Here is a 15,962-nt window from a genome sequence, read left to right as displayed (position 1 = left end):
ACGGTGAACATACCAAGAAAATCACTATTCAAGCTTAGAATGGCGTATGGACTATCTTGAGTCGGTCCTTTGAGCCACATATGCACCAAACCAATGCTGAACGGCATAACCGTAATGACGCGTGGGATAATATTGTTGGGATGTGTAATGGAATAAACGATTGCAAATTACGAATTCTATGTCGTTTTGGCTATGTGGTACGTATATATTTAATTGTGTTACGCAGCACTAACTTAATATGACATGATACAAAAGATAATTTCACATATCAAGTACAATTGTTGTTACAATACATACATATTCTATATATATATATATACGTAATATTGTCTGTCTATGTTTTATTTTGCTTAGTGAAGTATTGTATCAAAAATTTATCCGATTAAGGAATCAAAAATATGTGTATTGTTTGTATAATCTTCCTAGTATAAACAATAATTTTATATTGAATATGATATACAGAGCAGTGCTTAAAACTAAGATTTTTGTGTGAGCACCAATTTATATATCCTATTTAATATAAAAGAAACTAATTATTTGAATATTATTTTGAAAATAAATTTCTTTTTCACAAGTATATGTACCTTGTGTAAAAAACATGTTTGTTTCAATTTTAGATAAATGAAGAAATGGGTTGTGTCAATAGCAGGACAGATGATAAGCCAAATATCTTTCAAGTAATAAATATAGACGATGATGGTAATTTTATTTCTCCTGGACATTTGGAAGTTACTGAAGTAGATATTATATTGCATCAGAATGGCAAACAGCCAATCAAGTGGCCATTGCGCTGTTTGCGACGATATGGATATGATTTGGAAGGATTGTTCAGTTTTGAATCTGGAAGACGTTGTCCCACAGGCTCTGGCATATATGCTTTCAAGTGTGAAAGGGCAGAAGATTTGTTCAATCTTGTTCAAACAAAAATTCAAGTTTGTATCAATATAAAGAAAAGCTCTTTATATATTAATAATATAATGTATAAAAACAAGTTTGTTTGCTTTTTTGTCTATTAACAGATACGCAATAATGGAGAAAACGCATTATCAAGAGATGTTCTGGTTGGATCACACCCCACAGCAGTAACACGAGTAGCTATACCACTTGAGCCTAGTTACTTGGATCCAACTCATAACAATCGCACAAGTTCTAGACTTATTCATAATCAACAGAATGGTAGAGTAAACAATCTTGCAAGCAATAGTGGCCTTTCATCACCCCAAGGAACCTCATCCTCTCCATCTTCTATGTTTCCACCGCCACTACCGAGTGTTTCTCATTCTTTCTCTCTTTATGTCAATGAAGAGATTTTGTCATCTATTCCTATGGAAATGGAACACAACAATAACAAAAGCCTCAGAAGAGCAACACAAAGGTAAGTATTTCAACACAATTAAAAGACCAACTAGATAAAAATACGATATTATATTATTAACACTAGTTTTTATCATTGCAGGTCGTTGCAGAACAATATTACGATTGACGCAACGTCTAACAATGGACTCGCGGAAGTGGAATCAATAGTCACTCAGCGAAATACGGACACCACTAGCAATAATCCATCACGACAGGCAGCTTACATGAACATAGATATCTGCAATGAAAATAATCTGATCTCGCCGAGTTCTCCCGAAACAACTCGATTTAAAGAAGAAACCAACGCCGAATTGACACATCAATATATCAACGTAAATCTTGGACAAAAGCAAGTAGAAAACGTTGCAGTCAAACCATATCCACCTCCAATGTTCGTTATGAATGCGGAAGAAAATTCTAGGCATTGCTATGCTAATCTGGAAGCAAGTGAAATTGAGAGTCTGAGAAAAAGATTCTCCGGCGTGTCGGTTTCTGAGAAATCGCCCATTTTAGCTCCTCCTACACCGACGTGTTGTCCAAATCGGGAAATGAATTATGCCGTCCTGGATCTGGACTCGCCTATCGATGCATCGGACAACACTATCGGTTCCGCGCCGTCTTCTCCTAAGTCTCAGAACAAGCCGCAAAAAGGCTATGCTACAATAGACTTTAATAAAACGGCAGCTCTCTTGCATTCCGTCAATCCCAATCTTGTGAACGATAACGAAGGTTCCAGAAAGACTCGTCATAATTCTACAATAAATGATCTTGAAGCTCTCACTGCAGACACAATTCATCAGTAAGTGATATATTTCATATACAAATGAGATTTCTATATTATGTTTTTTGACGTAGAAAAATTAAGTTTTAATCGTTTCTTTGTAACGTATCGAAGAAACTTTATAGTAGTCTCGATAACTGACCAACATATATTATTTCTAGTGTATAAATTTTTACATGTTTTTTTTTAAACATATTTTATCAGAGCTAGCAGTATTCGTAAGTAGTATAGTATTTTTGAAAGTTTCCTTTTTTCGAAATGAGACAGAGAAACTGTTGTTGACACCACAAAATGTATAGAGAGAGATGTAAAGTTTATAATACTTTACAACAAATTTTATATTTAGCATGTTACAGTGTAACGTAAGAACACGTTTGAGGCTAAAGTTTTCTACTCTGTTTCTGTAAATATCGTGCAAATCAATTCTTTCGCTAGGAAGAAGATAGAAAGAAAGAGAGAAAATGTATGGTCAAATTGAACTGTTAATTCATAACGCGAGGTCAGTTTCTTCTCTTAAGAGCGTAAGAATAATTTAGATTAGGTGAGATTGTTCTTCCTACAAGTCAATCAGCAGCAGTTAAACAAGCTGGTTAAACAATGGTGCAATACATCTAAGATGTGTAAGTAAGCACAAATCTCTGTTTATGAGTAACCTCATGTATTTTATGTATACATATATAATATATATATATATATAATCTGTGAATTATTTTTATAATTTATTATAAGAAAAAGATGAAATTTGAACCAAAAACATTACATATGAATGCATGTTTTATATTACCAATATATGTTTTATATTACTAATATGTATATATTTATATATGATAGTGATAGGATACACATAAAATTTCTTGACACACGCCTATACGCTTAAGAAAGACAAGCGCATTTATGTGCGAAATATGCACATAAATCGAAAAATATATAGAAAATAATACAAAGAAACATATATATTTACACGCATTGTATTAGCATCTTTTTAGTACCTTGCATTTCAGTTTTTATTAAGTGACATAAAGCAAGCTATGATACATTTACGAATTTTGTTTTGGAAGTCATATCAATGATGTTACAATTCAAGTTGATTGCGAGAGTGTCGACAAGTCTTAAGTTCTTTTTGCAATATTTTCTACATATATCATTTTAATGTTTTATTATACTTTGTTATGTAGAAAGATTATATAGCAAAATAGTTTAAGCTCGCACGGACGACGAACGATATATAACATATATTATAACTTAGAAATGACGTTCTAGGGTACATGTGTCTTCTCTTAATACTTCCACGAAATACGATTAAATATATTTTCAAGAGACTGAATATTATATAAATCGTGAAGTAACATGTGTAAGCAAGCGAAAAATAAACGAACAATTTTGAATTAACGATAACGTTATATATAAATAAAATAAAAAAAAAACAGCTACAAAAAAAAAGAATTATAATTCTTCAGAATTTAATATTTTTCAATTAAATCTATACTAGATGTAAGGTTTCTCTGATTTTTTGATATTCGATACTTTTCTAAAATGATTAACCCGTCTTGCATAGAGACTTTAGAAACATTGTTAAAAGAAAAAAATTTAAATTGTTATACATATATATTTACTCTGTTGTCTATTTAATGGAATCTGTTTTATTTTAATGTTAATTTTGTTATATAAATGCTTCATAACTGAATATTTTATGGTTACGTGATTGATTTTGATTTACATATATCAAAAACTAGTTTTCGCAAACTTGTGTTTGTACATACTTGAGATACAACGAAAGAGATTAATGATATAAAATTACAAAATACGCGTGATAAAAATTTATAAATACGCGAAAAATTGTAAAATATGCTAATATGGCAGTGATATGAAACATGTTTCACAAAACACCAAGAGGCACGTACCTCATGCCAAATATAATATAGAGAGAAAAAAGGAAGAGAGAGAAAGAGAGAGAGAAGTATGTTTATGTATGTGTGTTTTATTTAGGAAGATCCTACACTTTGTTTTTATCTTGTTTCAATATACATACATATGAAAGAAGAAGCTTAAATATGAGACATTTATTTTTACACAATGTCTTCTTTTAATTGTACACCTGGATTGTATATTTTTACTTTGTAATTCTAATACAGTCTGTTTCTGATATTATGTAATATACTTTATAAAGAAAATAATTTAAAATTTATTTCTTGTGCTTTTCGATATACATCAATATAAACATGTTCTTATTTTATTCAATTTTGCTTCGTTTAGATTTATGTATCAATTTTATATAAGATATACAATATACACTACAACGCTTATAAATATAAATATCATATAATATCTTGTTTTTTTTCTATTAATCCCTATTTAAATAAGTAAATAAAATGTACTAATAATGTGAAAACAATGACGGTAAGACTTGGGGATAAATAGGGAAAACAAAACAACTCAAGTTGTCACAATAACAACGTAAAGATTTATTTGTATAAAATTTTTCTCTTGGGAGAAACGATATTTTACAAATTTCAAATCATAAAAAACGATAGTTGTAATTTTCCAAATTAAAGAGTCTGTTCATTAACCGCAAACTGATTGAATTTAATGAATAAAAACTCTTTAAGTATACTATGATATCTACAGTTGAGATTTAACAACTTTTATCCTATACGTGCACAACGCCCGTATAATTTCTCACAAGTATTAGAGTATATCTTATATTGAGCAATAATTGCGTTTTGTACGTACTCTTTAATAACTTTTAAGCAATTAGTACACAAACGCCAAGTATCAAGAGCAAATTGAAGAATTCCATCAAATCAGGCGGCGAGTTGCCGACGTCTGGTCAACTCGTGATCGATAAGGAGCGAGATGTCAGGATGACGGCGTAAAATGGTCTCGCAATAGTGCATAGTCTGACTGGGATCGGCACCTGCTTTCAGCAGTATCTTAACGGTATTGACAAATCCGCTCTCAGCGGCTACTTGTAATGCCGTCAACCCGTCAATGTTGATCTTCTCCAATTGAGCTAAAGGTGAAGTGACTAACAACGACACCGTCTGATGAAAGCCTCTCGCTGACGCTAAGTGTAATGGAGTATTTCCACGAGCGTCTTGCGCACCAGGATCCTCACCGTGTTCCAGCAGTTTTGTCACTATATCTATGTGATTTTTCCGCGATGTTATGTGCAACGGAGTTTCACCGTAACGCGATGTGATACCTGTGGGCGTGTGCGGTATCAGTAATGTTGCCGTGTTCAACGCGCCGCATTCCAGACTCTCGTGCAACGGTGTTTCTCCACGGTCGTTTTTCAAAGCGGTATCCGCACCGGCGGCCAGGAGTATCTCGATCAGCGACTCGATGTCGGTCTTACGATTATTATCTGCGAAATCAATAAAATAATAGTTTTTTATCGAAAATGATTGATTATAAACAATTTATATAATCAATTACAATCTTATATAATCAATACCAAAAATAGTTGATGACGCCAGAATGTGCAAAGCACTTCGGCCTTGGTGATCTTTGGCATTAACGGGTCCAGTTTCTGCCAGTAGCTTTAGAATTTTCAGAGCGGCATCGAAATTGTGATGGAAGGATTTTAAGGGCGTGTGTGCCAGTTGGCGGGAGAGCACGTGCAGCGCGGTTGATCCGCTGCCTGCTTCCTTCACACCTGGCGGACACCCGTGTTTCAAGAGATCTTCCACAAATTTCAACACATCGCCCGGTCCACCGTTCAGAATTACTTTATGAAGTGCCGTTTCACCTCGTGGCGAACGCACAGCTGGATTACATCCACTTGCCAATAATAAACTGTATATAATAGAAAGTAAACACAAATAAAAATCTTTCTCTGTTTTGATAAATTTTAATACAAACTTTAAGAAAAAAAAATTTATACGATGATCTTATTATTTAAATGAATATAATTTCCTCTGCAACAAAAATTCTACCTGAGCATAGGTAGACAATGATTTGCCGCTGCTATTAATAAGGGTGGATCTCCCGATACATTCCAATCCGGTTCGTCCAGGTTTTGCACAGAGCCGGAGGCAATCAACGCCGAGACACGCTTTACGTTTCCCGAACGCACGGCGTCGTAGAACGAGTCACTGTCTTGTTGACTTATAATGTCCCTCTCAGTTTTATTCTGTTTCTCGGTTGTCCTTAAATCAAGTTTTACCACGTTTTCGCAGCAAGTTTGCACGTCTTCCGCCGTGCGATCTTGCAAGTTTCTTGCGATATTATCACGCTGCTGTTCTTGACCGCGAATCTCCAACGTACTCTGATTTCTTTGGTCCTGTTCCTTTTTCGCGCTGCACACGGATGCATTTTCCAATGTGACATTACTCGCTACCGAGGTCGAAGTAATTTTCTTCTCCTTCTGCTTATCGCATATCAAAAAAGACTGTTTATTTTCCGATTTGTTTATTTGCCAAGTATTGTTTATCGAATCCGCACAAGTGTCGATATTTGTTTCATTTTTGCATTCCTCATTCATATCCATCGTCTTGCACGTCTCTTTGTCCTTGAGCGCGTTTAAATCTTCGTCAATTAATTCACCGGGTGGAACGTGACCGACTTCTGTGGAAGGTATCGGAAGTTCTTCGTAAGACAAATCGCTTGTTACACTGGCTCGTGACGCCGACGATGAAGACAACGATGACAACGACGACGTCTTCTCCATATCGGTAGCAGTGACCGAATTAACTCGATTGTTGTTGGAACAAGTTGTCGTAAAATCACGCGACGTGTTCTGCTGTTCGGTCATCACTTCGTACGCAGAAGCCATAGCGCACTTTAATTGGCCCCGATTAATGTGCTAACACAATTGACTTACCACTTTGACGCGAAACGACACTCTTGCGTTAATTAGTCCGCAAAAATTTGATTTAATATTACACCCGTTTCGAAAAGTAACGGATTGTGGTACAACAATATTCGCGTTGTAGTAAAAAAAAAAAAAACAAAAAGAGCACACGTATAAAAGGGATAAACAAAAGAAAAAAAAAAGAATTTGAAGAGAATAATCGCAGCGCAAGCAAGGGAGAACGTTCCCGTTCTTTTTACGACGCCTTACTGTGTCGTGACTCCATCGTGCCTGCATCGACTTATTTCTTTTTTTCTTTTCTTCTTCTTCAACTCCCTCCACTTCTTTATGTTGCCTCCCATGTAGCTGCAGTGTGTTTCGCCTTCACATTTGTTGCCTACGGCCTACCCCACTTTACTGACTTGCTTTTTAATACTTCTTGGCAAGTCATAGGCGTCGAATCACATTCACATTTGTTCTGAATTTGAGAATTAACGTATACGCTCATCGAATTCGATTCGTACAAATCATTTTGTTTTATTTTACAATCCCCCCCCCCAAAAAAAATATGCGTAGCATCGATGCAAATAACGTTTAAAAACATTAAAAACAAATTATTCCGATGGTGAAAAAATTAAGATGTCGAAGAGACGAATTTTTTTCGTGAATTATATTTCGTTGTCGAAAAAGCAGCGGAAATTTTTGCATTTTCGAAACTGTCAGCGGAATTTCAGCTGAAATGCACAAAAAATAAACTCGAAACAATCGCAAACAGAACGACAACATCATTTGCTGCTACGCCCGTTAAACTCGCTGCCGCTTCGCACAAGTTCAAAGACGCAAAAAACTTGACGCTAAGACGCGATCGGACACGCGATGTACACGTACAAACGAGAAAAAGAAAGAACCACATGCGTTCAATATGTGTGGGAACATGAAATTTTAGTGGAAGATGATGAGATATGAATATCGACAGAATGTGTATACACACACGATAAAAATTAATACGTCTACGTACCTGTAAAACTATTTTATTGAACATCTCAACTTACAGCAACTCAAAAACGCACAATAAGAACACAATAAACCTTTTAAAACAATGTTGTTAAAGAGATTATCTCTTCTTATTGTATAAAATGCATACTCCCATGCAGGAAAGTTAATGATCTTTTTAATATTATACTATATAGACTCATATTCTTAATTAGTTAGTAATTGATAAAGCCTTTGAAATAAAAAAAAGTCGCAACTTCTTTAAATTACTAAATCAAGAATCTGTTGTCGAGCGTTGATTAATTCACATCCACTGAAACGAAAATTTTTTATGTATCACGTTATCTCTAATATGTGACGAAACCATGTGTCGCTATTAGAAAGTATTATATGAGATTCTTACGTTTATCTGCTTCGTGATCTAGAGCCCGATCGAGATTTTGACTTGCTTCGATCTCTAGAATTAGATCTTCCTTTCTTGCGATATTTGTCTCTGGCACTTCTACTATACGATTGGCTACGCCGTGGTGAGCGAGACCGCGATCGCGATCTTGAGCAGGAACGTGAGCGCGATCGAGATCGTGATTTTGATTTGGATCTTGAACGTGACCACCTAAAGTCAAAACAATAGTAAATAAATATTAAAATAATGACCGTGCACATAGTTTTGCCTGCCTACTGTTGCCAAATAAAGTTTATTCAACATTTCGATATGTAAATATCTTTCTATCTTTTTTTTCTTTTTTTACAATTCATGCAAGCTTATACGTAATAGCGTAACACAAATTTGCTTGTCATATTGTATGTACATGTACAAATTAGTTTTTAATTTTTTTTGTAAAATTTATCATTTTTTTACTTTCAAAATTTAATCAACGAAGTATACACGTCGTTGTTGTCGATTATCTGTTTATTGATCAGATTATAAATTCCGTCTTTGCAAAAAGACGACTTTTTTGACGACTTGGAAAGTGATGCAATCAATCAAGCCATTTCAAATACCAATTTGTACATCCAATAGTTGGAATTTACTTGACCATCATAAATAGTAATTAATTATCACGTGGAAAATATACATATTTGATTGTTCTACTTATGTGCAATTTTTTTTTTTTTCTAGCTGCGTTTATAGTAGACAATCGTGGAGCAGTATGGCTATGCCGGAAGAAAACGCTTTATAAAAATCATGAAAGGATCAGAGATAAGAGGATAAAGATGTGGTTAGAAATATAAATATTACTGAAAGTTTATCTTTTACAGTAACCAAGACGACGACGACAACGACGATGAAGACGAAGACGACGATGACGACAACGACGGCGGCGACGGCGGCGACGACGACGACGGTGATTACAGCAGCGACGACGACGACGATGACGACGAGAACAACGACGATGACGACGATAACAACGACGACAGCCAGTAGAAATCGCGGATAGTTGAATTAGAAGTAGCGGAAATGTGCGTAAATCTCTGCGATGATCTCTGAGGGTGATAATCACTGGGTAGCGGATCGGTATTATTTGCAGTAATGCGCAGACACCTTGTATCAGGGCGCTATTTGTCGAGTTTTTCTCGCTCGCAGAACGTGCAGAGCAACGTAGATGGCAGATGCTCTATGCTGAAACTACGATGCACGATGTGTCACAAATGTGAACCCAAGGCGAATCTCGCGTAACAATGTCGGGTACCAACACACATTTCTTATGCCGTACACGCTCAGCCGCAACTCCTATAAATAATGGGTAGTATTACGTTGGCCGACATATAATACACTTATTACACTTATACTTTATTGTTTGCAGAAATGTTTCTTTTTTCTAATCGTTATTATTTATTTGAATTACGATTCTTATCACGTGCATTTAAATAAGAGAGAGACACCTTTTTTGTATATGCACAACTGCAATATAAAAGTTCATACAATATTCGTAATTTTAATTATTTAAAACAAGTATGTAATAAGTAAATTAAATGAACAATGCAAACACTTTTACTGTGCAAATTTGCTTAAATGTTTTCTTTTTCTTGCTTTATTCTTTATGCTTTTTTCTTATTATATATATAAATATATACATATGTATAAAAGATACTTAAGCACTCATATCTTATTTCACACAATAGCTACGATAGAAAGCCATGTCTTTCTGTAACTATATAATTTTATCTTCCAATCTTACAAAAATAATTACTGAGTATATATACAAAAACTTAAGAATACAAATTTAATATATATAATATGTAATATATTTTTATTATAAATCATTTAAATAAGATTCTTGTGTGCATAAATATGATTAAAATGTTTACTCTATAGTATATAAGTTTTTACTATAGAATATGTATATAAAGTATCAAAGCAATCAAATAATTTACTTTTGATTAAAGACTAATATCCAAGACTCACCTTCTTCTATGTGAACTTCTACGGCGATGACAGTCTCTGGCATAATGACCCTTTTCACCACACTCATAACATCTATCATCTGGATGAAAAGGTCTTCCACTTCCTCTTCTGAAACCTCTGTCTCTTTGTAATTTCTTTCCATTCGATAGTTCCACACGGATACGTCTTCCACACAGAAAACGACCATCTAGTCCTCTTACTGCGTCTTCAGCATCTCGGGGATCTTCAAATTCAACAAAGGCAAATCCAGGAGGGTTTCGGGCAACCCAAACATTTTGCAATGGTCCATAATAAGAAAAAGCATCCTCCAATGCTTGTTTACTAGCACTGCTTCCCAAGTCTCCCACATAGACTTTGCCATCAGAGGGATAACGTGATATCTAGTATGGATTGAAAAAATAAAATGCAGAAACGTATGTGAGAGACACGCATTTTTCTTCTCGCTCACTCATTCACTCACACAAACCCATTCGTTCGATCTCGTTTCTCTCTCTTTCTCTCATTAATAATCAAAATTTTAGTACCTTGCTCATTTTGCTCGACCTGCAGATTTCTTTCCTCGTGAAATGTACAAAAGCCACTGAAATCGCGTATTAATTTTTTTTCAGAAATATTATATTAACTTTTTTTATCTGAGTGATTTGAGAAACAAATAACATCAATACATTCTGTTACCTGACAAATTAATATATTTTTAGATATAAGGTTTCCAATATCGCGTTTATATCACGATATATTTATCCGTTTACACCACATAGCCCATTAATAACGAGCAAAATATCCGTTTCGTGATATTTAATTTTCGATCAATTCTCAAAGTCCGGCAGCTGCCGTGTTAAGCCGAATACTCATTTAGCGAACAAATATCAGACAAACAGCACCGAATGCAAAACATTTGATTGGTCGATTGACCGAATTGATAGCCAAATGCTATTGGCTAATTTCGCGTTCACTCGATGTTGTTCGTCACATGAATATCCGACTTTATACGATAGAGCCTTTACCTTGACCATAGACGTAGAATATATAGACTGCGCGTTTGGCCGAAAAAATGTCTTCATGGTTGACAGAGACAACGTACTTTGAACAGTAACTCTCTCTCTCTGTCTATTAATGTCTCTGTGGTGGAATCAGGGCCTACTGTTTCATTACCGCTTTTAATCTGCCATCACTCCTTAATCTCTTTCATTCTTCTTCACCCCCACTATTTTTCTATCCCCACTCTTTTGCACTACTATTCTATCAATCAGCGAAGACTCCTCTTTCCCCCACTACTTCGCTAGACAAAGATGAAGCTACTGATCAACACCAGCTGTCTCTCTCAACGTTGAGGACATTTTCTTAACATGGCAAAGGTAGGGGACGCGCAGTCTATACATTCTACGTCTATGACCTTGACTCAACTTTTGAGACATAAAAGCTGTTCTCTTGACACAACTCTCTTCTGTTTCTCTCACTCTAGTACGAGTTGCTGCGCAATGGGCAACACGCCGGAACAGTTGGAATGGCTCTTTTACAATCATTAATCAATAACGTCACAACAAGCGTCTTATCGAAGCAACTATTTAAAATGCTACGTCGATAACAACGCGAGTTAGTAATTAAAGATGATAAATTAGTAAGAAAATAACGATATAATAATTATTATACATGTTCTTTTTTTTTACAAAAAACCCGTTTCTAAAAATCATCACCATCGCAACAACGCGCGAAAAATGAAAAACATTGCTGGCGGCTTTCTCAAGTTCTTACTCCAAAAACTAACAATTTTGTTACACGTCAACAGATATTACACGATAAAATAATTATTTGTTCTACGTATATACATGATATATATATATATATATATATATATATATATANATAAATTTTTAATAATTAATTTATATATATCCAAAATAAAAAGTATGAATATATCGAGGATGACGAACAAAACGCAGAATTGTGTGTTGCGCGAGTATTAATTAATAGATATTTATTACCTTTAGAAACTACTTTATTTCGACCAATTATTGATTATTTTCAATTTATATAATTTTATTTTATCACGTATATATTCTTTTTTATTATAATAGATACATTATAAATGATATATATTAATTAAATGTATATCATTTATCATCTGAAAACTACGAAGTGTTTGTGTTCAATGTGACTTATATATTGCCCTGTGCACTTATAAATTGCCTTAAGCTATTACGTATATGTACAACATCATCAATTACTGATTAATGTGATCAAAGTCAATTTTTTTCTACGTATTTCAGACGTACCTTTCTCAAGAGATGAATAATTGAACAACAAAAAAAAAACATTGATAATAATGTAATTTGCATAGAACAACAACCTTATTAGATATTCCTAAACGATTATATGCGATATTGGATGGACGTCTAATAAAAAAAAAATGTGTCGACTTCTATTCTGCGTGGTAATAGTTAATAAAAATAATGATATTATAAATAATATTCTGGCAATTTTTGACAGGCATTTGTCAATTTGAACTGTAAATAAACTTTACACATATATGTATGCGTGTGTACATGCACATATCTATGTATACATAACTAACGAAATGCTAATAAATGTACACAATGAAGATCTTTTACCGTTCAGTTTGCTCTCGACTGAAAGAAGAAGCTAATCTTGTGATTCATTCACGTTTGTTAGTGCGTACGTGCACAGGAATATGCATCGTTATGCATTTGTAATTCAAGTGCTAAAGGCCAAAAAGAACAAAAACAGAATTTTCTTAGAAAAACTTTAATTGCTGCAATTTTCCTTAATAGCAAAACATTGAAAAAACAAAATACTGTACTAATACTAAATGTAAGATTAGTTTTATAACTGCTTTTTAATGTAGAATAAAGATTTTTATCTATTATAATGCGATAAATTTCACTGTGATTATAATAATGTCGCTATTAAACGTCACGATTTCAAGATCAGATTTTTTACAGAAATTTATGACTAGTTTGGGTAAAAAAAATACTTATTTAGGTCACGCTAATTATAAATTAGTAGCAAGAGATTGACGTAAAATTATTTCTCGAAAACTATTTGATATTATTATTTTTGAAATTATTATCTTATATTTGATATTATTATCTTCTTTATTACACATAAATTATGTAATAATTATGTTTTGTCTCTTTTCTTTTTTACTATCACACATAAAATCTTTGTTTTTTTAAGATACCAAAAGAAAGAAACAGTGTAACATTAAATAACATTTATAATACACAGATAACAACAACAAGTTTGCTATTATAACCAAGCAAGAAAACATTGTTCCGCGAGTCTGCATTGGTTTAATTTTATTAATGGCAAGATGTTTCCTGGACATTGGATAAAACATTTAATGATTACTAAATTTAATGCTTATGAAAAAAGCTAAACATTTATATGTATGTTGATACACGAAAAACTTCAAAAACTTCAACTCCTTCTTAACGTTCACATATTAGCTAAAATCTTCTTGCTATTGTAACAAGACTTTTTTCGTGCAGACTATATATGATTATGAAATGTGCGTATGGAACCTTATATTATCACAAAAACACGTATTCTAAACATCAAGTAATATATATAAAGATTATTGTTATAATTTTCAAGAAGTATGCCTTCAGTGACGCAAATTGATTTGCAGGTAGACTACAAGACGACCTTGTCTTACAATGAGTAGCAAGCTGTATACTTCACAAGGTGGTGGAGCAATGGTTATAAATACCAGTTTCGTTGTCAGTTTCACACAATATGTTTCGCTACACAATGTGGAAGTGTTGGTTGGTTTCTTTTATCTTGTTGTATCTATTAGCTAGAACGTCATGTCAAAAAACCGACCTGGACTCGCCCATCAATTTGATATTGCTTCGTACTTTTCGAAATTGGACTTACGATACTTTCGGTATGTGTAGAAAAAAATATAAAAATTAACATTCATAGTTTTTCAACATATTTCGAGAAACACAGAACACGAAAAAAATCGATCAAAACAAAATAAAATCAGTGGAAATTGATTACTTTTTGTGTATATTTTGTCGGAGAAAGAGAGAAAGGAAAAGAGAGAGAAAGAGAGACAGAGAAACAGAGAAAGAGAGAGCGAGAAAAAGCGAAAGATAAAATATTGCTTTATTTATTAGACGCTTTGGAAAAATCACTTCAAACGCAACATTACCAAGAAAAAGAAAGATCGTTTAAACAACTTCGACACTATGACACAAAGGAAGAACAAGAGTGTCTTTCAAATCTCAAGTATTTTGCTGCATCAAAGATTGCTTTAATTTGTAAATGAAATATGTGATTTTTCTATTTTCAAAACTTTATATAACAATCAATCGAAAATTCTGGATTTGTATTCAGTCTTTTTCGTTTTCTCCATAAAGTTTTCTATTCATATTAATTTTAGATAAGAATATGTATATATCTACAAAGAAATGTTATATAAAAATTTGCACTCTCTCCAGATGTTTATTAAACGTTAAATAAATTATAAAAATTATACATGAATGTTTATTAAATATGAATTATGAATGTCTATTTAGGAGACGTCTGACTGATGATTTTACTTGGTTAAATACGATACATCAAACATTGCTTACTATTGTTGTACTGTCTAAAGTATAAATGCAAATCAATCTTATTAACTGCTGACTACAAAGTTCGAACAATTGAAAATTGCATTAGATCGAATAATGAATAAAATTTTTCTTATGCGCGCGCAACGTACTATTTTATTTTTTTTTATATATTTGTTTTTTTAAAGTAAACCTCCACTATACATATATGCAATTTCAGTGTTTTCCAAAATTATAAGAATTTTAATTATTTTTTATAGGTAAAACGGGAACCGACGAACGATATATGCAAGCAGCGAAAACCATAAATAGAACGCAGTCATCCATTCCTATTAACATCTCGTTCCCTTGCGATGTAACAAGTAGGATGTTTAAACACTTTGCGTCACAGTTTGTTTTTGAAAATTACATTAATGTGATTATCTACAACTACTAATGACTCGTTTTCTTGCACTGTAACAAGTAGGATATTAAAACACCATGTTACAATTTTCTGTTGAGAACTACTTAATTTGTTTTTTTACATTCTTACTGATTAAAATCTGTTATTAAAAATAATCAGTTCAGAATTATTCGTTTTTGCATATACATATCTCTACTTTACATTACATTTATGTATTTCTACACAACTTCGGTTACATTACATAATCTTTATAGATGGTCGATCGCCGAACGTACCAAATTCTGTGCATAAATTAAGACCTGGCGATATTGATGTTATTGCCGCAATGGGTGACTCGCTTACAGCCGCAGCTGGAGCTCTCGCGACTTCTATAGTTCATATTTTAATTGAAAACAGAGGAATTTCACCGTCTGGTGGAGGTCAAGCCACATGGAGAGAATTTTTGACGCTACCTAATATCATTAAGGTAAATCATCTTCATCAAATAAAATTTTTTTATTACATATGAAAGTTAGCGAATTTATGTATGTCTGCAAATTAATTGTATCTTTGAATGCACAATATATTAGGAATTCAATCCCAATTTGATAGGATACGCATTGGGTGATTCTTTGACAATCCATGAAGCATCGCAACTGAACGTCGCTGAAAGC

At 33.4% G+C, this 15,962-nt stretch overlaps 4 protein-coding genes across 5 annotated transcripts; 2 read left to right on the top strand and 2 right to left on the bottom strand.

Annotated features, from left to right (window-relative positions):
- Positions 1-97: 97 nt before the first annotated feature.
- LOC109862812 (fibroblast growth factor receptor substrate 2) lies at positions 98-4,409 on the top strand. Its single transcript, XM_020442956.1, is given in 5 exon segments — positions 98-197; positions 618-932; positions 1,020-1,375; positions 1,457-2,126; positions 2,129-4,409. Coding segments are annotated over 5 exon segments (1,476 nt in total). The 5' UTR covers positions 98-140; the 3' UTR covers positions 2,207-4,409.
- A 44-nt stretch (positions 4,410-4,453) lies between these two features.
- On the bottom strand, positions 4,454-7,463 carry LOC109862809 (ankyrin repeat, PH and SEC7 domain containing protein secG-like). Its single transcript, XM_020442953.1, has 3 exons — positions 6,073-7,463; positions 5,592-5,932; positions 4,454-5,501 (listed from the first exon to the last, which is right to left on the bottom strand). Exons 1-3 carry the CDS (start codon positions 6,909-6,911, stop codon positions 4,939-4,941), a joined length of 1,743 nt encoding a protein of 580 aa, XP_020298542.1. The 5' UTR covers positions 6,912-7,463; the 3' UTR covers positions 4,454-4,938.
- Positions 7,464-7,944: 481 nt separating this feature from the next.
- On the bottom strand, positions 7,945-11,158 carry LOC109862810 (serine/arginine-rich splicing factor 7-like). 2 transcript variants are annotated; one of them, XM_020442954.1, is made up of 5 exons: positions 11,005-11,158; positions 10,854-10,909; positions 10,330-10,709; positions 8,326-8,535; positions 7,945-8,235 (listed from the first exon to the last, which is right to left on the bottom strand). In XM_020442954.1, the coding sequence occupies exons 2-4, from the start codon at positions 10,860-10,862 to the stop codon at positions 8,328-8,330; spliced, it is 597 nt and encodes a 198-aa protein (XP_020298543.1). In that variant the 5' UTR covers positions 10,863-10,909; positions 11,005-11,158; the 3' UTR covers positions 7,945-8,235; positions 8,326-8,327. The 2 variants fall into 2 exon arrangements, with proteins under 2 accessions (XP_020298543.1, XP_020298544.1); XM_020442955.1 differs by lacking the exons at positions 7,945-8,235; positions 8,326-8,535 and adding an exon at positions 9,261-9,654.
- A 2,942-nt stretch (positions 11,159-14,100) lies between these two features.
- LOC109862813 (phospholipase B1, membrane-associated-like) lies at positions 14,101-15,775 on the top strand (the record flags this gene model as incomplete). The annotated part of the gene is made up of 3 exons (XM_020442957.1): positions 14,101-14,236; positions 15,167-15,268; positions 15,564-15,775. Coding segments are annotated over exons 1-3 (450 nt in total), but the record flags the coding sequence as incomplete, so codon positions are not given.
- Positions 15,776-15,962: the final 187 nt, after the last annotated feature.

Source organism: Pseudomyrmex gracilis, unplaced genomic scaffold (genome assembly GCF_002006095.1).
Source record: "Pseudomyrmex gracilis isolate BER0280 unplaced genomic scaffold, ASM200609v1 scaffold_2419, whole genome shotgun sequence".
Lineage (NCBI taxonomy): Eukaryota > Metazoa > Arthropoda > Insecta > Hymenoptera > Formicidae > Pseudomyrmex > Pseudomyrmex gracilis.
This window is presented reverse-complemented; position numbering and strand designations above follow the sequence as displayed.

Coding starts and splice junctions, on each gene's coding strand:
- LOC109862809 (XM_020442953.1), bottom strand. CDS start 6,911: ATGGCTTCTGCGTACGAAGTGATGACCGAACAGCAGAACACGTCGCGT. Junction 5,933..6,072: donor CATTGTCTACCTATGCTCAG/GTAGAATTTTTG, acceptor TATTATATACAG/TTTATTATTGGCAAGTGGAT. Junction 5,502..5,591: donor GGCGTCATCAACTATTTTTG/GTATTGATTATA, acceptor TTGATTTCGCAG/ATAATAATCGTAAGACCGAC.
- LOC109862810 (XM_020442954.1), bottom strand. Junction 8,536..10,329: donor AGAAGTTCACATAGAAGAAG/GTGAGTCTTGGA, acceptor TTTTGACTTTAG/GTGGTCACGTTCAAGATCCA.